This window comes from Neovison vison, chromosome 3, assembly GCF_020171115.1.
Source record: "Neovison vison isolate M4711 chromosome 3, ASM_NN_V1, whole genome shotgun sequence".
NCBI lineage: Eukaryota > Metazoa > Chordata > Mammalia > Carnivora > Mustelidae > Neogale > Neogale vison.
Window position 1 is genome coordinate 180,458,882 of NC_058093.1, and position 24,399 is coordinate 180,483,280.

The 24,399-nt window shown below is 39.8% G+C and overlaps 1 protein-coding gene across 10 annotated transcripts in view; it reads left to right on the forward strand.

The window, feature by feature from the left end:
- The window catches only part of PTPRM (protein tyrosine phosphatase receptor type M), a 780,862-nt gene that overhangs the window by 281,918 nt on the left and 474,545 nt on the right, over positions 1-24,399 (forward strand). For all 10 annotated transcript variants that reach the window (XM_044243376.1, XM_044243377.1, XM_044243378.1 and 7 more), the window contains one exon: positions 12,261-12,532. In XM_044243376.1, the coding sequence (XP_044099311.1) occupies positions 12,261-12,532 (272 nt within the window). The remainder of the gene's footprint in view (positions 1-12,260; positions 12,533-24,399) is intronic.

Here is a 24,399-nt window from a genome sequence, read left to right on the forward strand (position 1 = left end):
ATCACTGAACAGCCTCTTTGAGATGGGAATAGTTTTATCTTTACATCCTAGGTTAGGAAACTGAGGCATAGTGGAGTTCGCTAACTTGCTCAGTGGCATCCAGTATGTGGCTGAGTCACTATCCAAACACAGGCTGTGTGGCTGCAGGGCTCAGCTCCCCACGAAGCTCAGGGGGCCCCTGTGTCCTATCCTGCACCAGGATGAGGACTTGATCCTCACTAGTCCCTCTGGCCTCCAGAAGGTCATTCAAATAAGGTGTTCTTTTTTCCCCACTGTCCATGAGTCAGCTCAAGTGTAAGCTGCTTTTCATAAGGTCACATAATGCTAAGTTAAGATTTGTAGGTTTCTCTCCCAACCTGCCCTAAAAGGGCAAAGAGTATGACTGTCTTTATGGTCTTTACTACTGGAATTCTATATCCAGTGATAGGGCTTCCTATCTGAACACGGGCGGGATCTTCACCAGAACCTCACACATGTGTAGTCGGGAAAGTTTTACATATCTAAGAAGCTTCCATTTAAAATTGTAACCTACATTTGCTTTAATTTAAATTTCATGACTTAGTGGTGAAGATGAATATTTTTCCCAGACGTCTCTTCACTAATTGTATTTTTGCTGATGCAAATTGTCTCTTCATATTATTTGTTATTTATTTATTGGTATCTTGATGTTGTTGCTGCTTAATTAATCCAACAGATACCTTGAATTCCAGACTGTTTTGATCACTTCTAAATTTGATATTATATTATCAGTTCAGTGTGGAGGCCAGTATAATTTCCCCTCCTGACTCACCTTGTCGAGTTTCGATAACTCCTTCCTTCTGTCCTCTGATCAAGGGTCCCTGCTTGGCTCTGGCTTTCTGTCCCCAGCCCAAGATGAAACATCTTAAGCAAAATCTTCGGCCCCTTCTCCAGGATTATGGGGAGCTCTCAATCATGGTTGCTAACAGAACCCTTAGAGTGTTTTGGGAAATATTTTTTATGACAAAGAATGATTTAGCTGAACTCCTCTTGAGCACCACCAGCAGGCTTCTGGTAAACTGAAAATGTCAAAGTTGATGCATTTTTTAAACAGTTAAGTTTGATTTACATTTTATATAGAAGCTTAACTGTATAATTTCTTCTTAAAGCAAGACATGGTTTAGCCTGTTAACAGATACACATGTGAAAAAAAATCCTCTCTAAATCAACAGTAATTGTGGCAGATGCTTATATTGTGACGGTTTGTGTCGTTCTGAGATTTCGAACAAAAATGAACTCATTTTTAAGATGTCAATCAATGAAAAACCTGATGTATGGGAAATTAAGCAGTCTCTTAAGAAAGTTCTGAACAGTATACCTGTCACTTCCCCATTGTACATGTGGCTTATTTCCCAAGATACAGTCATTAACATTAGCAGATAGTTAAAAGGGTTTGTTTGCTTTACTCTATTTGTTTTTTACTTAGAAATTATAAAGCACACACATAGTATTTTCCAGCTAAGTCAGGCAAGCAGTTTGGATGACATAATGCAACGGGAGTTAGTACTCAGTAAAGCTTTACTTTCCTTATGAAAGGAGAGCACAGTACTTCTCTAATGGAACCCCCAGAGTACCCTCCATTTGCTCTGAGTCTCTTCATGCCTTCTTTTTAAAAAAATATTTTATTTAAAGTCAAGTTAGTTAATATATAGTGTATTCTTTTTTATTTTTTTTACTTTTAAAGATTTTGTTTATTTGACAGAGAGAGAGAGAGAGAGACAGTGAGAGAGGGAACACAAACAGGGGGCGTGGGAGCAGGCTTCCCTCTGAGTAGGGAGCCCGATGTGGGGGCTCAATCCTAGGACCCTGGGATCATATCTTGAGGTGAAGGCAGACACTTAACAACCCAGCCACCCAGGCGCCCCTATGTAGGGTATTATTAATTTCAGTGGTAGAATTTAGTGATTCATAATTGCATACAACACCCAGTGCTCCTTCCATCATGTGCCCTCCCCAATATCCATCACGCAGTTACCCCATCCACCCCCATGTCCCCTCCAGCGACCCTGTTTGTTTCCAATGATTGAGAGTCTCTTGGGATTTGTCTCCCTCTCTGTTTTTATCTTATTTTCTTTTTCCTCCCTGTCTCAAAACTCTTTTTTAAAACAGTTACTGGTTGACAGTTCTATTTTTTTTTTTAAGATTTTATTTATTTATTTGACAGAGAGAGAGATCACAAGGAGGCAGGTAGAGAGAGAGGGGGAAGCAGGCTCCCTGCTGAGCAGAGAGCCCGATGCGGGGCTCGATCCCAGGACCCTGGGATCATGACCTGAGCCGAAGGCAGACGCTTAGCAACTGAGCCACCATGGAGTCCCACTGGTTAACAGTTATAAATCCACAAATTTTACAGGCCCTTGAGATTGTGGTTTATGTAAATGTTGGTCAACTTAATGGATCAGATTTGTTAATTCTGTGCATTTTTTTTTCTTTCTGTGCTGAAATATCTAAAATATGATTATAGCTGTGAGATTTCTTGCTGGAGGAATTGGTTCAGGTTTTACTGTTCACAGTTCTCAAAATGCCCAGTATATAATGGTCACTCAGATATATCCCACCGTGGCTAAAATTGACCAGGTAAGGAGAGTGAATTTATTTTGGGCAGCTCAGTATCTTTATGAACAGTAAATAATAAAAATACCCACTCAGTTATGCCATGAATCACTAAGCTGACAACTGCATATGTTTTGGGTCTTCAGTACAAGTATCTTGAAGCAAGTGTTTTACGCACATTTTCGTATATGCTATGCTCATGATGCTTACTATTTAGGTGTATGCTAGGCTTTAGCTATGCTTATTATTAATTTTATAGCACCTATTGCTGTGGCATTCCCTTGGGGAGAACAGAGTTCTGGGTACTAGCTGGTCAGACTTGTAAGAAGTTCTCTTCCACATCCCCTCCTCTCCCAAGGAAAGTGCCACCTGGACTGGGGAAGTGAGGAAATGGCATAGTTACACAGTTTTGCTGGGGCTTTCCTGTGATATGGTGTTTCTTCTTTACCTTCTTAATGTATGTTCACCAGCATATTAGGACCATGGCCAAAATTAGTGCACCTGACAAATAATATTCGAGAATCCAAGAGAAAGACAAGAGAGAGGGCAAAACAGAGAGGTGGATATGATATTTGGGTAAAAAGAATTTTTCTTTTAATTAAGGTTGTACTCGCTAGTGGTTGCAAAATAAGTATTTCATGTTTGTACCAGAGTTTGTACATTTTTAAGAGGGGCATGGAAGACCCAGGAGCTGAAAAAGGATGCATGTCATCTGGTCTGCAGAATATGGATGTGGCTACAGAGGGGGTTCCATTGGGCTGAAATGGGTGCTAATAAGTATTTTTAAAGTGATGGTGGCAGCTCCCCACAGAGGCTTTGTTCCCTTGAAGCTTTGCTCCCTAAGTTCATTTATTTCTCCACGGGCTTTCAACTTCCTCCTTTCTCATCAGAAAAGACATTTTTTAGGACCATTGTTGGTATTGGCTGAGGGAGCAGGAGGAGGGATGTAATCTGGTATTTTGGTATTTGAAGGATAAGATCAAATTTAAAATTACAAATTAAAAATACAAAGCTCTTTTATGAAGGCGGCAGAGTACAGTGTAGATCTTATTTGTTTGGGTTATTTGGACAGGAGTTGCGATATGATTTTAAGCATCCATGGGCTGTGGAATCAGTTGTCAGTTGTGTCCAGCATTCATTTTCGTCTGTATGTCACAAAATGAAACAGTAGAATAGGAAACATGAGTATAATATACATACACTTGATAAGAAAAAATAGGGACACATATTTCTTCGTGGAAGTTCTGTGTGTGTGTGTGTGTGTGTGTGTGTGTGTGTAATGCACGTGTGCACACAGAACATCACCCTTGCATACTGGGGTGCATATACAATGTTTTGGTATCATGATGGGTCCACATGTTTGGAAAATGTTGGTTTTAGAGCATTGCCTTTATTAGAGCCTGAATGTGAAAAATTCATATTCCCTTTAGCTCCGTCAGATGTTGTTGGTGGACCCCTTGATGAGCTAACTGTTTTCTGTGTTTCTGTGGTCTTTATTGTTGGGAGGACTTAATGAGATGGGATAAATGCAGCCCTTGGCTCAAGGACTGGGTGGCACATGACTTCCCTACATTCTTCTTTTCTCCTTAAAAATAGCTAAGATGTGTTCTTGGAGCCCTCTTCCTCTCCCCCTTGCCTCAAAGCTGGTTCTGTTCTGAATTCAGAACAGAACAGATAGCCTCGCTGCTATCTTTCCATTACCCAAGATTGTGTTTGCTTCTTCCCTCTCCATTCACTTTCCATTCTTCCTTTGTGTCTTCTTTAACCAATTTCTTTCACAGCTAAAAGGATCAGCTTGATAGCCTTCATCTTTGGGTTAAGAAACTAGAGAATTTCTTTTCCTTCCTTTCTTTCAATTTGTCCATCTCTGTATTTTTCTCCCATGTTAAGAAAAAAAATTACAAACACTTGGGTACTTGGGAACCCAGTTTGCTATACTACTCGAACTTTAAGCCTGCTACTTGGTGGCATCTGCACATCAGAGCTGGTCAGCATACTGTTCCTGCCCATGACCACTATAGAAATTGAGAGCAAGTCTTCAGAAATTTTATAGAAATTTGACAAGAGTGGTTTTACACTTATTTAATCTACTAACAAATATGGGCTTGCGTTTTGCATGCCTTTTTATTGATTCTTTTTTGGAAATCCATGTTTATTGCATTTTACATACATTTGATCTGAGATGCGTCAGATATTTTTAGAAAAATGGTCGTTCATCACAGGTGGTTCGAGAAGCACTTCTCTAGATAGCTGAATTGTTACAACTGGTATATATAGTAGGTCAGAAGAAAAACAGAATGGCCCTGTAAACTAGAGGCAGGATTTACACCAGCAAAAATGAAACTTGTAAACTTTCTGTTTAGCTTTTGGGTTTTAAATATACAAATTTGAAGACATGTCACAGAGAAGAAAAAGAAAATGAAGACAAAACAGCCAAAAGAAGAGAAAGGCCAATGATCTGTGTACTTTTACTAAAATTAAGAGGCTTAAGAAGTGAATTTTAGAGTGACATTAATATTTGTGGGGGTGGGAAATTTTCCCTTCTCGCCTTTGTCAAGAGGAAATATTTTCTCCTGTGATTCAAGGCGGGCTTTTTTTGTTTTTTGTTTTTGTTTTTTGGGTTTTTTTTTTTGGCTTATCTAAGAATTAAATTGACATGAGACAAATTAACAGGAGAAAATAAAACTTAGTTACAGATGTACACAGGGCATTCCATAAGAATATGAAACCTACAAGGAGTCAGGCAATTGGGGCCTATACACCATTCAGAGCTAAGAAAAGGAGGTGGTTATCAGAGACTTCAAAGGGAAGAAAAACAATTCACAGGAAGATGAGAAAGAGTTAGTGTTTGACAAACAAGTGTTTGCTGGATCAGGCAGAAACAATGGTACATAGAGAAGATTGTTAACAGACTTTTCTAAGTTCCTCCCTATCCACCACACCTAGTTCATATTATTTTCTATGGTGATGGCTCACTTTTTGGAGCAGCTCCTCTATCTAAATTCTTTTTTTGAATTAGGGGGAGGGTCAGAGTTTCTTCCTGAGCCTTCCATTTCTTCAAAATAATCCATATGTCAAAGAGACACACTTTGGGGTGGCAAATTTTGCTCCTTTACACCTTCTAGGTTCTTTGTCTGGTCTAGTAATTAAATTACTATCAATTAATATAACAAATTAATATAAAACAGATTAAAAGGAGGAAACAAACAGAAGTTTAATATCTTGTATACTTCCTGTATATATGGGAGAGACCCTAGAAAAGGAACTTCCTGAAATGGCTGAAGCCATCAGCTTGAATACCATCTTCAGCTAAAGACCAAGGATGCTGGAAGTGGTGAATCAGGAAAGGAAAAGCAGTCAACAAGGATAAGGTTGTTTGTAAATTTGACAAGAGTTTCTAGAAATGTGGTTATCCCCCTCTTCCTGGTACAGAAAGGGAGACACTGTTACAAATGGAGTTTCCCCTGATAAGTGTCCCTTAGGCAAGGGTGACTTTTACTCAGTTTTGAGAACTTCACCTGTGTGTGCTGTTAAGAGTAACTAACTACTACTAGGTGTTTATCCAAAGGATACAAACATAGTGATTCAAAGGGGCACCTGTACCCCAATGTTTATAGCAGCAATGTCCACAATAGCCAAACTATGGAAAGAGCCCAGATATTAATTGACAGATGAATGGATAAAGAAGATGTGGAATGTATATGCAATGGAATATTACTCAACCATCAAAAAGAATGAAATCCTGCTATTTGCAATGACATCGATGGAACTAAAGGGTATTAGACTAAGTGAAATAAGTCAATCAGAGAAAGAAAATGATTATATGATCACACTCATATGTGGAATTTTAGAAACAAAATAAAGGAACATAGGGGAAAAGGAAGGAAAAATAAAATAAGATGAAAACAGGGAGGCAAACTGTAAGATGAAAACAGGGAGGCAAACTGAGAGTTGCTGGAAGGGAGGAGGGGAGGCAGATAGGGTAATTGGGTGATGGGCATTAGGAGAGCATTTGTTGAAATGAGCACTGGGTGTTTTATGCAACTGATGAATCACTAAATTCTACCCCCAAAACTAGTCATACAATATGTGTTAACTAAATTGAATTTGAATAAAGAATTTTTAAAAACAGAGAAAGAAAAAAAAAAAGAATAACCAGCTTAAAATAATCCCCATGCCAAAGAGACACATTTGGGGTGGAAGATCTGCTCCCTTGCAAGTTCATAAAATGCTGCTTCTCCACCAGCCAAAGTATTTAATAACACCCATCATTCTCTCTTCCTGCTGGATGATGGAAAACGCTCCCTTTTTTGTTGGGCTCACAAAGTTTCTGAAATGTATGAAGAGAATTTATGCAATTTCCTTAGCTTTTAAAAATCTAGAGCCTCTACCACACCAATGCAAATTTTAATGATGGGGTAGAAGGGAATAACTAATTATATCTAGCTATTGCTGCTGTCATAAACAATGATGGAAGATAGTCCAATCAAAAGCATTTGCCAGTGGATATGATTAAGCTAAATTTAATTCACCCAAAGATTCAAGAATGTGAATATTGCATGTTCTCATAGCGAAGTTTTCCTTTTCAGAGAAACCAAAATAATTATTCTTAAAGACCTTCAAAGTGTGCTTTTTAAAAAACTGCCCCTTTTGAAGCCAGCTCTGTTACGTGGAGTTCTTTTCATTTGCCTGCAATGTTATATTCTCTACTTCTACACTTGTGACTTAAGGGTGTTTTGTTATTTGAACACAAACAGAATTTCTATGCTAATTTAAATTCTGATTTCTTTTATTTATTTGCCCAGTTGGAGTGTTTTTTGTTGGGGGAAAAAAAATTGAGGTAAGGAAGTACCTACTGAGGGAGACCCAATTAGCCTTTGAAAATGTATTTCCTCACAGTCAAAACATTGAAGCAGGAGGTGAAAATTAAACATTCAGCCATATAGGAATATTTTTTAAAAAACAGACTTAATAATCTAAAATTGAATATAAATGCCTTGGATCCTTTAAACATTGGCGAGTTGACTTTACTTTCATAGCCGTTAGGCGATAAATTCAAACAATTAAAAGGCATCTCTTCCCTCCCACCTGCCATTTCTGTATGCCCAACTGGGTATTTACCCCCAGGATTCTGGTTTTGCCAGACTGCTAAGCATTAAGTGTTCACGCTTTCACACGTAAAGTTACCATAAGAAAATATTGTAGAACCATCAGGAAATACTTGTGTTGGCTGAAATGTCATCTTCTCTACTTTGAAGCTGTGAGATAAGTCCTCGTGACCACATGTAGAAATAAAGATCCTTTTCCCAGAGCTTTAATGTAGAAGCAAGATCAACTGTGTTGAAGGTTTTGTAACCCTTTACAATACTAATGTTCCTCTCTTAATAAAGTAGAGGAAACTTAAAAATTACCACTTAGATGAAATAGGATAGGACCAGGAAGGTTGTGATGTGGACAGGCAGAAATATATCAAGTGAAATGCTAACAAATTGCAGATAATTTAAAGAAGCCACACATTTGGATGAGGCGTGAGGAAAACAAAGTCATGGTAATGGGTGGCTCAGTGGGTTAAGCCGCTGCCTTCAGCTCAGGTCATGATCTCGGGGTCCTGGGATCGAGTCCCGCATCGGGCTCTCTGCTCAGCAGGGAGTCTGCTTCCCTCTCTCTCTCTCTCTCTGCCTGCCTCTCCATCTACTTGTGATTTCTCTCTGTCAAATAAATAAATAAAATCTTTAAAAAAAAAAAGAATTTTTGAACTTGCGCTATTTGGCAAGCATTGTCCTAAGTATCCTTATACATTAATCATTAATTATGGAGGCTACATAAAAATATCAACTGAGAGGGAAAAAAAGGATTTCTCAGGTGACCATATCCCAGAGAAGGGCTTTGGAAAAGAGAGACTTTTCTTCCAGAATCTTCCGTGTTGACCATAGTGTTGCTCAGGTGGCATTTCTTCTGTTGAAAGGTAGAAGAACTTTGCTTGTGACTAGTCAAAGCAGAATTGCTTCCTGAGGCCAGAATAGGTGAAGAAGATGGTGGGGATAGAGCAGGCATGTCCTCCAGTACCACATCCATGTTCTTGGAAGATCTCTGACTCATTTCGCAGAATCACACACTGAAAATGATAGAGTTTGTGAGAGAAATGGGGTTGGGGCTGGTCACTCAGAAGCTATGCAGCTCTGTAGCTGGAGAACCAACATGAACAGTAACAACCCTCCAAAAACTCCTGGTCGCATCAACTCCCATCTGACTTTCAGAATCCCAGTAACTCCATCCTTCACTCTGTATCCTCAGGCTCTGGTTTTCGTCTTTCTACTGTAGTCAGTCCCTTCTAATAGAGATCACTTTCTGCCAGCTTTCACTTTCTGCCAACTTAAAAATAGGGTCCAGGTTTTGTCTTCTTCATCAGTCAACGTTCTTTCCTTTTCAACTCAGGAGGGGAGCAGAAGCTCCAAGGTTTTTTCCTCTGTTCTTGCAGTTTCCCAGACAACTTTACAGAGTGGAGAGGATGGCTTTTGAAACCACTAAATTTCTTGTCACTTCATCCCCTGAGTGGAGGCATTGTGCAAGAAAGGATCTTTGTTTAAAGGTCATCATGAGGCCCTTTATTGAGATCACTCAAAAACTTTAATGTCCTGCCAAAAGTCACACATGAACCCAAGGGACTTCTGTGTTAGAGGGATGTCATGCCCCTATTTGCTAATCCCATTTGAGCTCATCTGCATCACCGAAGCACACCTGGTAGCAAAAGAAACCATGTTTTCTGGCTTAAAAAAGGTTAAAAGGAGAAAGGAGTATAAAAATTACGATCATTTGAGTATTTATAACTTTGAATACCTGCATTTCACCTCGACCTCAAGTTAAAAATGTCTGGTACCAGGTGGTGGGTATTATAGAGGGCACGGTTTGCATGGAGCACTGGGTGTGGTGAAAAAATAATGAATACTGTTTTTCTGAAAATAAATAAATTGGAAAAAAAAGGTCTGTATACTTTAGACATCGCAAACAGCCGACAGAGCATTTTATGCTGGAATGGAGTATAATGGAGGATAGGTTGCACAGATAGGAGAATAGTGTTTTAGGGATTCCTGGTGATTCCCTGAACAGTAATGGTAGGAAGCTATCCAGTTTATACCAACATGTGGAAAGAGACTTGTCTGTTTCAGCTTCACCCAGGCATCCAAACTAGATGTCACGGGATACAGGAAATACATGCTTCTGCCGTCCTTTACATATGGTTGTGTTTACTACCCATGGCTGCCTGAGTTTCACTGATGGAAACACTGCAAGAAGTACTTGTACTCAAGGTTTTGGTGATTCAACGTTGACCTCAAGGCCATGTCCTGGTCAGCCCTATCAGTAGGAAAATGCACTGTAACTAGGTTGCAGGTAACAGAGCCCTACATGATCAAATATGGAATAGATCTGCTTATATTTACCCAGAAAAGTATGATTTTTAACTCATATCATAAACACTAACAGTCAGCTTTAGGCTTGTGAGGGGATTGGTCTACCTGCCTATTTTGAAGATTTTTTTATTTTTATTTTTACATTTTATAGAATCTGGCTCACCTGAATCATTTCAATGATATGCTCTTGCCACTTGTTTCCTCTCTGTGCCCCCAACTCATTCTTAAATCACATTTGTAGTTCTTCCTTATTACTGGAATATATGTTCCATAGATAACCCTTCCCTTGTGGCTTGGCTTTCATATTTCCAGGTGCATAACATTCATCTTTTGAAAAATTGCTCTATTTTCAAAGAGCGACTGTAATTTTCCTTCACTGTCGCGAAGGGGTTTGTTTTCTTCATATACGCTCAAACAGCACATGAAGAAACATGGGGTTATTGGAGTGTAACAGGGTGAGTGATGGGCTGGAAGCTTACGGGCTCAAAGTTTTGGTTTGGCCACTAACTCATCCTAAAACCTGGGTAAACAGCTTCCTGATCTCTCTTTGACTCAATTCCGGTTTATCTTTAATGCCATTACTACTAGCTCCCCTTACACAGGGCACTATAGAGCTAACAGCCATCAGTAAACATTGTCTGGTATTGAATCCATAACAGTAGCCTATTAGTTTATAAAAGATATACCTACATTTATGGTTTGTTTATATTGTCCTCATAATAATTCTCTGAGAAAGGCTGTCTTCTCTTTTTGCTGTTTGGGAAATCACAGCTTGTAGACAAGAAAAGAAATCTGAGAAACAGACTGAGAGTTTTGGAGGGGAGGAGGGTGGAGGGTTGGATGAGCCTGGTGGTGGGTATTAAGGAGGGCGCATATTATATAGAGCACTGGGTGTGGTGCGTAAACAATGAATCTTGGAACACTGAAAAAATAAAATAAAATAAAAAAGAAATCTTCTTCTAGTAGTATATGTATGTTTTTGGTATTCGTTGAGTGTGTACTAAAATAAATATACACAAAAACATACATATACACACACACATCCTTGAAAATTATGGTTCATAATAATGGAAATTCTAAAAAGAATACTCAGCTGAGGAATAGTCTCCTCTCCCAATAGAAAACATGAGTCCAGCCATATGTGAGTAGTATTTTTTTTTTCATCTTTATGCTCCAAATTTAGGTGTTCTTTCCCCTCAGAGTTTCAATACATTTTTCCTCTCTGCCAGAAAGGCTTTATGATGTTCGGTTTTCCCTTTTATCTTAGAACATTTTGCTTTTATCTTTCTTTATGTTTACATAAAAACTTTACATTTACATAAAGAAAGATAAAAGCAAATCTATGATATATAAAACTCATGTAATTATTTTAATTGACATTTCTGTTGATCTAAGACATGATCTTAAACATGGGGACATGATCTTAGACAAGTGACACAGTTGATGTCACGGTATCTGGAAAGCTTGAATCCACATGGAAACTCTTCAGCAGTCGTGGGTGGGCTGGTGGTTTGGATGTAAAGATACACATTGCTCATAGAGATTTCTGAGCACAACCATCCTCTGACTGGCACAACAATGGCATCAGTACACTCAGTCATTACCAGTCTTGAAAACACCTCCACTACCAAGAAGTCAGCTGTTATGGCAATGCGGAAGGGCTGGTGGCAATGAACTACAAGAAAGTTCTATTATATTGGCAACAGGGAGCATCATAGAGCCAGTAAAGTTTTTTAAGATTCCACAAATCAGGCCAGTCTGTTCTCTCTCTCTCTCTCTCTCTCTCTAGGTTACATGAGAATATTAACGTGCTCAACTGCTGAATGGTGGAACCCTCACAGAACAGTGTTGTTCCATAGCACCTTTTGAGATGATAGGAAGGTTCCACATCTGTGCTTTCCCAGTGTGGTAGCCATCAACCGCAGGAGCCCCTTCAGCACTGGAAGTGTGGCCAGTGTGGCTGAGGACTCACGGGTTTTTACTTAATTTCAATGTAAATAGCCACACATGGCTAGTGACTACCAGGTGATCAGTGCAGGTTAGCAAATTATGCATATTTTTGTTACTTAGGAGACTGAATGTAGTAAGTTCAAGGGACCTTTCCATTCACTGATCTTGAGAATTCTTTAAGGTGAAAAGGTGTGAAAGAGATGGGGCTCTCAAAACCTAAGTAAGATCCATAGCATTGCAGTGTCAACCCACCATGTAAATGATGACGGCTTTGAGCGATGATCAGGAAGTAGTATTTCAGGTTGTAACTCTCCATTGATTTTCTTTCCACAGGCTCTTTCATGCTGGTGAACACATCTGGGAGACCTGAGGGGCAGAGAACCCACCTCCTCTTACCTCAGCTGAAAGAAAATGACACCCACTGCATTGATTTTCACTATTTTGTATCCAGCAAGAGTAATGCTGCTCCTGGGATACTCAATGTCTACGTGAAGGTCAATAATGGGCCTTTGGGGAATCCTATCTGGAACATATCTGGAGACCCTACCCGCACGTGGAACAGGGCAGAACTGGCCATTAGTACATTCTGGCCTAATTTTTATCAGGTACGCTCTTCGTTTTCATTTCCTGTTTTGATGCATCTTCTAACTTCTGAAAACACAGTTTTTATATTAGTATAATCAGAGAATGTGTAAGAAGTGTAGGTGTTTTTTTTTTCAAATTTATTTATTTTCAGAAAAACATTATTCATTATTTTTTCACCACACCCAGTGCTCCATGCAAGCCGTGCCCTCTATAATACCCACCACCTGGTACCCCAACCTCCCACCCCCCCGCCACTTCAAATACCCATGTTAGGGAAGCATGGGCTATTTGCTAAGGAGTGCGTTAAGTCTTTATAGTTTACCTTGAGAAATGAGCAAAGAACACCTTTCAAACTTGTTTATGGATATACTGTTTTAAGAAAATAAGAGGAGGGAAACACCAAAAATGTTGTTTTAAGTAACCTACACAAGGGCAGGAAATGCTATCTAGAAGCGGGATGTTAAGTAAGGCATATTTGACCCATAGAGACATAGCACTTGAATCTCAAAGAGGAGAATCCTTGGTCATGAGTTGCTCTCTGGAGTAAATGAGTCATTAGGAAGTGAGCCTCATGGACCAGCTAGCAAGGTGCAGGGTCCTGTTCCCATCCCTGTAAACTATGGGAAGAAAAGAACATGCATAGGCTGAGTCCTTGTCATGGAGGGGTGGCTCTCCCATTCTTTGGGATGTTCCATGTCACCCAGTTGGAGTTCTCATTGAAAGTAATGAAAGGATGGAGACCAGGAGCACTTAAGAAGTGGTACCGAAGGAACCCTGATTTCATGTCCCTTCTGGCAGAGAGTTTTTTGTATCACAAGTGTGTCCTGACTTAGGACCAAAGGTGGGAAAATAGTGACAATGGTAGTTTGTGCTTTTTTCCCCTTTTGTTGACAGTACCTTTAAAAAATATCTTGATTTTGAGAATACTCAATTGATTTTAAGCTAAAAGGATTCATTAAGAGGATCGAGATATTTTGCTTTTCTCTTTCTTAATTCCTTTGGCTCGCTCAGGAGCCAGCTGGAATATGGATCCAAGACCATCTCTCATATTAAATTGAGGTGCTTGGCTAGACTCAGGGAAGGGGAAAACTTAGTCTCCTCAAGGGTTGCTTGTCTTCCTAATGGCAGGAACAACACCCGGGCATCCATTCTGTGGGTTTGTTGTTTGTTAGGGAAGATGTATCTATCCCAGTTCCTCTATCCCTGGATTTGATAATGGGAATAGATGGGCTGTCGCTGTTGTGCCTGATTTGTCTCTGTACCCTTATACCTGCAGCAGTTTCTAGAATTAAAGGATTGAGAAATTTCATGTGTCTTGAATAGTACATATACAAATTGTTAAATTAAGTGGTATACACATAAATTGTTAAAATTTCTTAAAAGTACACTTGTTTTAAAAGTGTTAAAAATTTAGATAGGTCTAAATTAGTTATCTACTCTTAGCAATTCATCCCAAGGAAATAAGGAAGAATGTTTGCAAATAATTAACTATAATAATTATTTATACATATAAATAATTATATATAATAATTATTTCATTATTTATAATAATGAAATAATCAGAAACAGTATTATTTCCAACATTAGAGGGTTAGTTAATTTATGTTACCTCAGTATGAAAATGTATTTTGCAGCAATTAAGAATAATGTCCTGGAAGACCATTTAATGATTCACTTTAAGCATTAAGTGGAAAAACTGGTATAAAACAATAAATTCTACAATTTAAATTTTATATATTATATTTTTAAATTTTCAAATTATATTTATATGACAAAATATATATATATAAAATAACATATGTATGTGTGTGTGTATATATATATATATATATATATATATATATATATATAAAATAAAATGAAGGCTAAAGTATATGCTGAAATAAACATATTAAAAAGTGATATCTCCCTAGCTAATAGGGTAACAGATGATTTGAACTTTTTTTCTTTATACCACTGGTTGGTCATATTCTAAGTTTTCTCCAATATATATGTACTATTTTTATACATAAAATTCAAAAGAGTAAAAAAAGAAAAAAAGTTTTTCTTGCACAGGGAATATATCCTATTTATCAAATAACCTTTTTTACAACTATATTAGCAATCAGTGCTATAATTTAAAAAAAATATGGCCCCAACAAAATTTTTTCTTCCATAGTACTAAAATGGAAGGAGAGGAAGTGGGTTTGGTTAAGCTAGACTTTTATGTGATAGACTAAGCTAAGGGGCTAAGTGTTTTTGGAAACTTCTTTTGGAGGAGACCTTCCCAGAGTAGAGAAGAAGTAGGTCTGTGATGCTCCCACTGCCCTTCTGGTACCTGCACTAAGGTTCTGCCTTAGCCTCCAGGCATCTGCAGGATTGAGGCAGTGGGACAAAATTCTAGGCAAGATCAGAAGGTAGGTCTGCTCAACTGTGCTTTTCACATCAACTGTGATTTTCCTCTCTTTCACGTTAACACTGCCCAGCCAGCATCTCTAGGTGTGAACTCTCTTGGGCATCTTACAGCCTCTGGAGTCTAATGCATTGGTTTAGTTTTGACATTGACCAAAATCCAGATCTTAAGTTGTGTTTTTGCCTTTGTCTAAGCTCAGGTTATGACAGAAAGACCAAAGACTGGGTGCTTCATGATAGACATTCTTTTTTCATGGTTGCAGAGCCTGTGAGTCCTGTAGGATTCTCACAGATTCAGTTCTTAATGAGGGCCCTCACCCTGCCTTGTAGATGGCCGCCTTCTTGTCTTCTCAGAGGGGTCTCAGTGGCCTTTCCTCTACGTGTGCATTTGGAGAAAAAGATCTCCTATCTTCATTCTTCTTATTTTTAGGATGCTAATTTTGGGGGCTCCACCTTCATGATCTCATCTAAACTGAATTACCTCCCTAAAGCTCCATCTCCAAATATCCTCACATTGTGAGGATATTTCCGACATATGGAAATGGGGAGGGACATATCATTCATCCATAACATATAGCACTTTATTTTTAAAAGATGCTTTTCACATTTTATTAAGTAGCTTTGATATAATGAGTTAGGATTGATGAATTAACTGTTTTAAAGATATTTCATATTATAATATTATTTGGAATTGGGTAACATCATAGTATAGTAGAACATATGGTTTGGGTTAAACAGAACTAATTAAAGTATCAGCCTTGTCTACTTATAAGTTAGGGCAACTGACTTAAACTTATGGAAACTCAGTAATTATGGGACTAAAGATAAAGGCCGTACAGGGTTTAAAGAGGAATGGAAAAGCACATTTAGGATGTTCTAGCCATTCCACAAATAGTAGTAGTTTATTGAGATTAAGATTATGGTAGATAGAAGAAGGGAAATAGCTAATATCTGAGTGCTTTCTCCCTAAGTCACTCCTTAAATGTGATTAGTGGAAAGGCAGAAGGACCTCAGTGAAAAGGGGTTACAGAAATGAATCCTTCCATGAAACTAGGTGAAATAAAGTGAACCAGATTTCTTTCCCCCGAGAACATCCCAGAACTTGCTGTCATACAAAAATGCAAGGTTAGGGGTGCCTGGGTGGCTAAGTGGATTAAGCCTCTGCCTTTAGCTCAAGTCATGATCTCAGGGTCCTGAGATCTGCCTGCCTCTCTTGTTATGATCTCCCTCTCAATCTGTGTCAAAAAAATAAATAAATAAATAAATAACTAGATCTTTTAAAAAAATCCTTAAAAAAACAAACACACAAACAAACAAAATGAGGTGATGTTTTCTGAGTGTTTCAAGTATCAGCGTGCTCTGGACTCTCTACCATGGGAAGCAGGTGCTCAAAATACCTCCCATCTTGGGGACAGATGCACTGGGTTCCTTTCCTTTGTCCTGTCTTTAACTCTTTTTTGATTGGGGATGCCCATTGCGTTTTGGCTACTACCCATTTGGTAGTTCTCAACTTGGTCAGAGTCTGAGTTTTGCAGTTGTTGTATTTGGAGAGGTTTTCTCTAAAAGTAGACACAACTGTCTCAAGCACTTTTGCTCAATAGTAAGTTTCCTTGAGCATCTCTCCTTTTCTTAGTCTTTCCCCTAAAGTTATCTTAACTTGGCATTTAGAGTATCAAAATATTTTTTAGCAAAGTGTTCTCACCATAGCAGTCCTTCTGTGGAGCTTGTCCTATTTTTAGGAGAATAGTATTCTACAAGTACAAATCACAATGGTAACCTGCATGGAATGCACCTAATTGTAGGTTAATTGTTGTTCGTTAAAATATAAATTGTCAAGTATTTGGTGATTAACACATGTTTAATTTCGTAATTACTGTTTGTCCTAATTGCTGCTACTTAGAACCTGCTCCTCTCTTGGGCGGCAGCAGTGAGCAGCGCTGGCTGCTTGCTCTCATAAGAGCACCAGGGCTAAGGGACCACTTCCTTTGATTTAGACCTTGACTTTCTGCCATGTTACCAATAGTGTTTTCCTCTCCCAAGCACCTTTCTTGCTTTATTGTACTAATGAAAAGAGAGAGAGAGAAGGATTCCACTTTGATTCTGTATCTTTCTCTTCTCTTTATTCTTTCCCATCCCTCAAATTTCTGGAGGCTATCTCTCTATTTCTCAGGGTATCTAACCCTACCTGTACCCAGAGATTCCTGGGGAATCACCTACTCATGCCTTCTCCCTGCTTTTGGAATATAGTGGTAATGAATCCAGTCAGAGGCAAGGGAAGCAGTGATCTTTAAGGTAAGTGGTTGCTTTGACAAGAAAGAAAAAATGCATAGATGGCTTTGAAGTCCCTTCCCCATGCCTCTTAAGGCCTCTTTGAAGTCCCTTCCTCGTGCCTCTTAAGAAAGGGGTTGGGCTGGGAGCAAGTGGGAGGTGGTAAGAGGGAATGTGAGGACCGAGTCAGAATGATGACAGTTTTACTATTTCTCTAGAGTCTCCCAATTCAAAGAAATTCTTAGAGGTACAGAAGGGTCCTGGGACCCTAAGACCTGTTCTGAGTTTTCTGTGTAGTGAGGACGTAAAGGATCTTGGACTTTGCCAGAAGTTAAACCTTGATCTACCCGTTACCAGTCTGACATCTTTCCTGGTAGATGAGCAGCTGAGGGAGTAGGAATGACTGGGTCATTCCATCTTTTACATTAAACTCCAGGCTTTATTCCCTTTCCAGCGACCTTTGATTCTTTGCTGTATTTGCCTTCAGCCCACTTAATTTGCTAGAAAGTCATGGAAGGCTACTTTGAAAACATCAGCTCTATCTGCATTTGTTGCATGTATCACAGACCAATCTGTCAAAGCAACTAACTCAGAAACAAATAGATGATCCCTGAGCACTGCTGTGGCCAACTTCTCTATCCCAGGAAATCCTGAGGGGCCTGGACAAATCCAGAGCATAGTCCCCTGGCTGGGCTTGCCCAACACACTTGGATGGACTCCTCACAAGAGAAGCCAATAACTCCAGAGAAAATTTGGAAAAGAGAAAGGGAGTAATATATGTTGGGTGCCAGCAGCCTGGGGAGGTGGTAAGCTCAAACCTTAACAACTGGTTGGTCTGCCCACAAGATGGACACCTAGAGTTTCACTGGGAGAGAATTCAGGCTACGTGCAAGAGAGTGGGCAGAGAGCACATGATCATGGATGGGGGTCAGTATGTGTTCAGTGGGTGATCGTGGGCAGGGAAGGGGACATGTGGGATGTGGTCTTCTGGGCATTTTGCTGCTATCAAGGCATTTTGGTCTGGTGGTTGGAATGTTCCAGTTATTGCAAAGTATTTTCATCAGTGCCTCAAGAAAGTTTGATCACAAGAACAGGTGGATAGGCCAAAAAAGTGGATACTGGGAAGATGGTGAAGTAGGGGGGAATCCCAAGCTCCCCTCATCCCATGGATAAACCTAGAGAAAACCTAAATTAGTGTAATAACAAGAAAATGACTTGAAGACTGACAGAATGGGCTCTCCATAGCTAACTGTGGAGAAGAGGCTACAGTTCTCCAAACTGGCTCCTACAAACACACCTGTGGAGACCTTGCTAACACCACATGCCCCAGCTTTGTGTTCTCCTTTGGACATGTCCCTTCTAACCTGCCCTCTGTAGGAGACAATTCCTCAGCAGTGCCAGAGGCATGACTGTATGCAAGCAGCCCTGGCAGGGGCCAGCACCACTCCAGAGTTACTCCTGACTGTGGGAGAGGGGGAGATAACAACACACAACAGTTCACCTATGGCCCCAGCAGCAGGCTGAGGGCAGACAGGCGGTTGGCAGACAGGCTCCGCCCACCAATGAAAGCCTATCAGGGGACAGTGCAGGGAAAGCACCCTACCACTTGGTGTGACTGTAGCTCTGACAAACATCTGTTCTGACCCAACTCAAGCCCAAGGCAGCTCCAAACTGGGGCCTTAACAAGCATAGGGATCAAACCCTGCCCACCACAGGAAGAGGGAGCTACTACAGGTGACTGGACTGAAGGCAAATGCAGCTCAGCCACAATAACATGGGTCACAAGCAGGAGACACCCATGAAGAGCCAGGCTTTGGTCCACAGGGGACATTGCACCACAGAGCGGTACAAGGCCTCTTGTGCATAAGGCCACTATTTTCAAGAGCATGAGATGTAGCTGACTTTCTTAAAACATGGAAACACAGAGTTAGACAAAATGAAGAGTTAGAGGACTATCTCCCAGATAAAAGAACAGGACAAAATCATGGCAAGAGAGTGAAATGAAATAGAGATAAGCAATGTGCCTGTTAGAGAATTTAATGGCCTTGAGAAAAGAGTGGAGGACCTCAGTGAGACCCTCAACAAGGAGATAGAAAATATAAAAAAAGAGCCGATCACAGATGAAGAACTCAATAACTGAAATTAAAAATACACTAGAGGGAATAAATAGCAGATTCGAGGAAGCAGAAGAACAAGTCAGTGAGCTAGAATACAAGAGGAATGGAAAGCAATCAAGCTGAATAGGAGAAAGAAAAAAGAATAAAAAATGAGAATAGGGATTCCATGCTCATGGATTGGAAGAATTAATATTGTTAAAATGCTGATATCACCCAAAGCAATCTACAGATTTAATGTAGTCCCTATCAGAATACCAACAGCATTTTTCACAGAACTAGAACAAACAGCCCTAAAATTTGTATGGAACCACAAAAGACCCTGGACAGCCAAAGCAATCCTGAAAAAGAAGGCAAAGCTGGAGGCATCACAATTCCAGATTTTAAGTTATGCTACAAAGCTGTAGTAATCAAAACAATATGGTACTGACACAAAAACAGACACATAGACCAATGGAAATGAACAGAAAGCCCAGAAAGAAACCTGTGCTTATATGGTCAGTTAATCTTTGAAAGGAAGAATATGCAATGGGGAGAGAAGCAGTCTCTTCAACAAATAGTGTTCAAAAAACTGGATAGCTACATGCAAGAGAATGAAGCTGGTCCACTTTCCTACACCATACACAAAAATAAACCCAAAATGGATTAAGGACATGAATGTGAGAGCTGAAATTATAAAAGTCCTAGAAGAGAGCATAGGCAGTAATTTCTCTGACATTGGCCTTAACAACATTTTTGTAGATATGTTTCCTGAGGCAAAGAAAACAAAAGCAAAAATAAACTATTGGGACTACATCAAAATAAAAAGCTTTTGTACAGTAAAGGAAACAATAATAATAATAATAAAAACAAAAGACAACCTACTGAATGGGAGAAGATATTTGCCAAGGATATTTATAGTAAGAGGTTAATATCCAAAATATATAAAGAACTTATACAACTCAACACCAAAAAGCCAAATAACCCAATTGAAAAATGAGCAGAGGACATTAAGAGATATTTGTCCAAGGAAGACATCCAGATGGCCAACAGATACATAGAAAGATGCTCAACATCACTAGTCATCAGAGAAATGCAAATCAAACTCACAATGAGGTATCACCTTACACCTGTCAGAATGGTTGAAATAAAAAACACAAGAAACAAGTGTTGGTGAGAATGTGGAGAAAAAGAAACCTTCGGGACACCTGAGTGGCTCAGTGGGTTAAAACCTCTGCCTCTGGCTCAGGTCATGGCCCCAGGGTCCTGGGATCAAGCCCTGCATCAGGCTCCCTGCTCAGCAGGGAGCCTGCTTCCTCCTCTCTCTGACTGCCTCTCTGTCTACTTGTGATCTCTATCTGTCAAATAAATAAATAAATAAATCTTAAAAAAAAAAAAAAAAGAAACCTTCAGGTACTGTTGGTGGGAATGCAAATTAGTGCAGCCACTGTGGAAAACAGTGGCTCCTCAAATGATTAAAAATAGAATTACCATATGATCCAGTAATTCCATTACTACATATTTACCCAAAGAAAAAAAAAAAAAAAAACTAATTCATAAAATATGTACCCCTGTGTTTTTGCAACATTATTTACAAAAGCTAAGATATGAAATCAACCCAAGTGCCCATTGATTGATGAATGGATAAAGATGTAGTAGATATACACTATGGAGTATTACACAGCCTTAAAAAAGAATGGCATCTTGCCATTTGCAACAACATGGATGAAAGAGGATATATCACTAAGGGAAATAAACCAGTCAGAGAAAAACAAATACCATAGGACTTCACTCATATGTGGAATTTGAATTCATTTAATTCAAACGAAGAAAGGAAAACAAGAGGCAAAGCAAAAAGCAGACTCTTAACTATAGAGAACAAACTGGGGTTGCCAAAGGAGAGGTGGGTGGAGGATGGGTGAAGTAGGTAAAGAGGATTAAGAGGCACACTTAACATGAGTAATATGTGGAATTTTTGAATCACTCTTGTATACCTGAAACTAATGTAGCAAAGTATGTTAATTAAATCAGAATAAAAAATATATAAATTTAAAAAATAAATTAGAACAGTGGGTTTCAGAGCATGAATTAAGAGGTCCATTTCTGGGTTGGACTGTTGGAGCTCTAATTGAGCAAGAGTGCTTGCTGACCATGCTCCACTGCCAATGTTTCCTTCCATTTATATGGGAATATGGCAGCCATTCTCAATCCAGCTTCTTCTTGCTGGACAGGGAAGATGGAGATCTTTTTCAAAGTGGAAGGAAAGTACCTGTTGCTGTATTAATTAATTCTGACTCATTAAAGCATGTGAATTGAAAGAATATAGCTTAGGTACACACCACAAGGTGAGCCTGAATCCCAAATAGAACCCTGCTCCTGAGAGTAGAATAGCCAAGCCCATTTTGATTATTTCTTTGAATACAGACTTTATATCTGTCATTATCCATGAAAACAAGTGTTCAAATCAATCTCTGACCCCTTCCCCTATTCTATCCAAGAAAGGGGTGTGCTGGCCCATGGTTATTATAACCATGTACCTTGCCACCTAGTTTTCTTTTCTTTCTTTTTTTTTTTTTTTTTTTGTTTAAGATTTTATTTACTTATTTGAGATAGAGTAAGAGCAAGTGAGAGAGCATGAGTGGGGAGAAGAGGGGCAGAGGGAGGGGGAGAAGCAGGCTCCCCACTAAGCAGGGAGCCCAACATGGGACTCAGTCCCAGGACCCTGGGATCACCACCTGAGCTGAAGGCAGACACCCAACCAACTGAGCCACCCAGGCATCCAGTCACCTAGTTTTCTTGATGCTTGCTTCTACCTCTGATGAAGCATTTATATGGACCCAGCAAGAAGAATGAATAATGACACAAATTCCCCATTGTTCAGCTTGAATATATGCTAGAGCCATACAGTTATCCACGATGACTTTAGCAGGGGAATTGAATGATTTATGATCATTAGCCACACTGGTTAGAACTCAGGATAAGTTGCGAAGCATGTGTTCATGTGTAGCAACCACCCCCGCCCCACCCCGACCCCTGCCATGGCAACAATGTATAACCACAGAAATATGCATTCCCATCAGGGATATTCCCTGGGAGGCCATATCCTAGTCTGGTAAATACCTTCAGGGAGCTGGCCCAGTGCTTAGTTTCTTGAGGAGTGTGGAGGGAGAAGGCAGTCACCCAAGTGACCAGAGATACTGTTTCAGGATAGAATTTGTAGCACAGTCTGTGCCCAGGGGATTCCATCTAATTTTCAAATAAAGACAAACCCAGCCAAGAGTACAAAGACAAAGGGAGAATTGGTCTACCAAATGGGCAGCTTGTTCCATCCAGTCTCTTCCCAGGTTCTCTGCCCAGCTGAACCTGGCTGTGAATATTGCCCATAGCTGGAAAAGAAATAGACTGTTGCTTACACATAGGGAGTTTGTCCTTTTTGGCTTCATGTGGTATCTGATTGGGGGAATAAATGCCTTTTTTGTGTGTGTTCTGGAAACTACCTCCTTTCATATCATAAGGAGAGGGACTATAACACACAGGGGTGCCTTCTGATCATCTTGGGAAAATCTAGTGATTCTGTCTGGGCCTTAAGGATTGGACTTCTGTTCCCCTTGGGAACTCCTGAGGGATCATAAGCTGTGTGTACCAAAGGGTCTCCATGGTCCAATACCAACTGGGTTTTTGGGTAACATTTCCAACACTTGACAACTCATGTAGTTGAGGGCAAATCCTGAGTTACACAAACTAGTGTTATCTTTCCAACCTAAGGAGAAAAAAGACATGATTAATACCGTGCACAGGATAAACATAGTGGTTCCGTGTTCTCTTTTCTAAAGAGGTATTTTAAGTCCTAATTAGAGTGACTTTCCCAGTAGGAGAGTTTGGTGGTCTCTTCTATCTCCTCCTTTTCTACTAATGGGCACTGTTTAACTCATGTATCCACAGGTTCTCTTTGCCTAATTTCAGGGAGGAAGTGGTGGCTTGTAGGACATCATAAGGTCCAACCCATTTGTCAGTTGATTTTTGGTCAAGTGCGTGTCCTTTCCAAGTTTTTAAAAAGAGCCTGTCCCCAGATTGAAATGGGTGCAGTGGTCCTTCCAGCAAGGAGGCCATCCTAGAGGCCAACCATGAAGAATGATGGTTAATATTTTGGTTCAAGTGTTGTATGGATTGTTTAATTTTTGTTTCTCCCTCTATGTGGGTGGGGGCCAGGAGTGATCTTCCATATGGAGTTCCATAGGAGCTCCCTCTGAGCCCACGCTGAGGTGCCACCCTTATGTGGAGAAGGGCGAGCAGCAGTTCCCTTTCTCATGTTAAATGAGTTTCTTGACTCAGCTTTGTGATGGTCTTTTTCAAAATATGGTTCATTTTCTTCATTTTTCTTGTCGACTCTGGGCTGTGAGAAACAGAGCAGCTCGTTTCACACACTTCTCCTCCCTCAACTTGAATACCTCAGAAGCAAGGTCTACCAATTGAGAGTTCATGGCTGCTGCTGTCTCCATCTTCTAGAACCTCTTTCCTATATCAAGGGCACTTGGTCCAAGGAAGTCACATGAACCATTCTCAGATTTTCAAGAGTCTCAGGATCATCATTGGTATATTTTTGATAGACTTGATAAATCCTCTCCAGAAACTCGGGGGGATCATCATTTAATTTTTGTTGAATTTCCTTGACTTTAGTAAGCCTTTTTTTGCTTCAGCACCCCTCACTTTAGTCCCATTAACTTAACACCTTCAGGAGTGGTTCACCATTCCTTCAGCAACAGTTGGGTCCCAACCAGGTTTGGCCACCAGGACTGCCCCTGCCAGTAAAGGGGTATTACCTGTTTTTGTTTTTGTTTTTAATCATACATGTGCCAAGCCTCCTCATGGGCTTCATCATTCACTTACTAGGAGTTGCTAATTGGCTGTAAGGAGCCTACTTCACAGAGTCTGGCTAGCTGCCTAAGGAAGCTTGTCCATGGCAAGAATAGTAGTGAACCATTCAGTCATTTTCTGAGGATCCTCTCTATAAAGTGTGGTTTGATTTTTTTTCCAATTTAAAAGGTCTGACTTAGAGAAAGGTGTCTGTGTCCAATAGTTTCTGGCAGGCTGTCTCTGGGGATTCTCCCCTGCAGGATAATGCTACAAAGGAACTG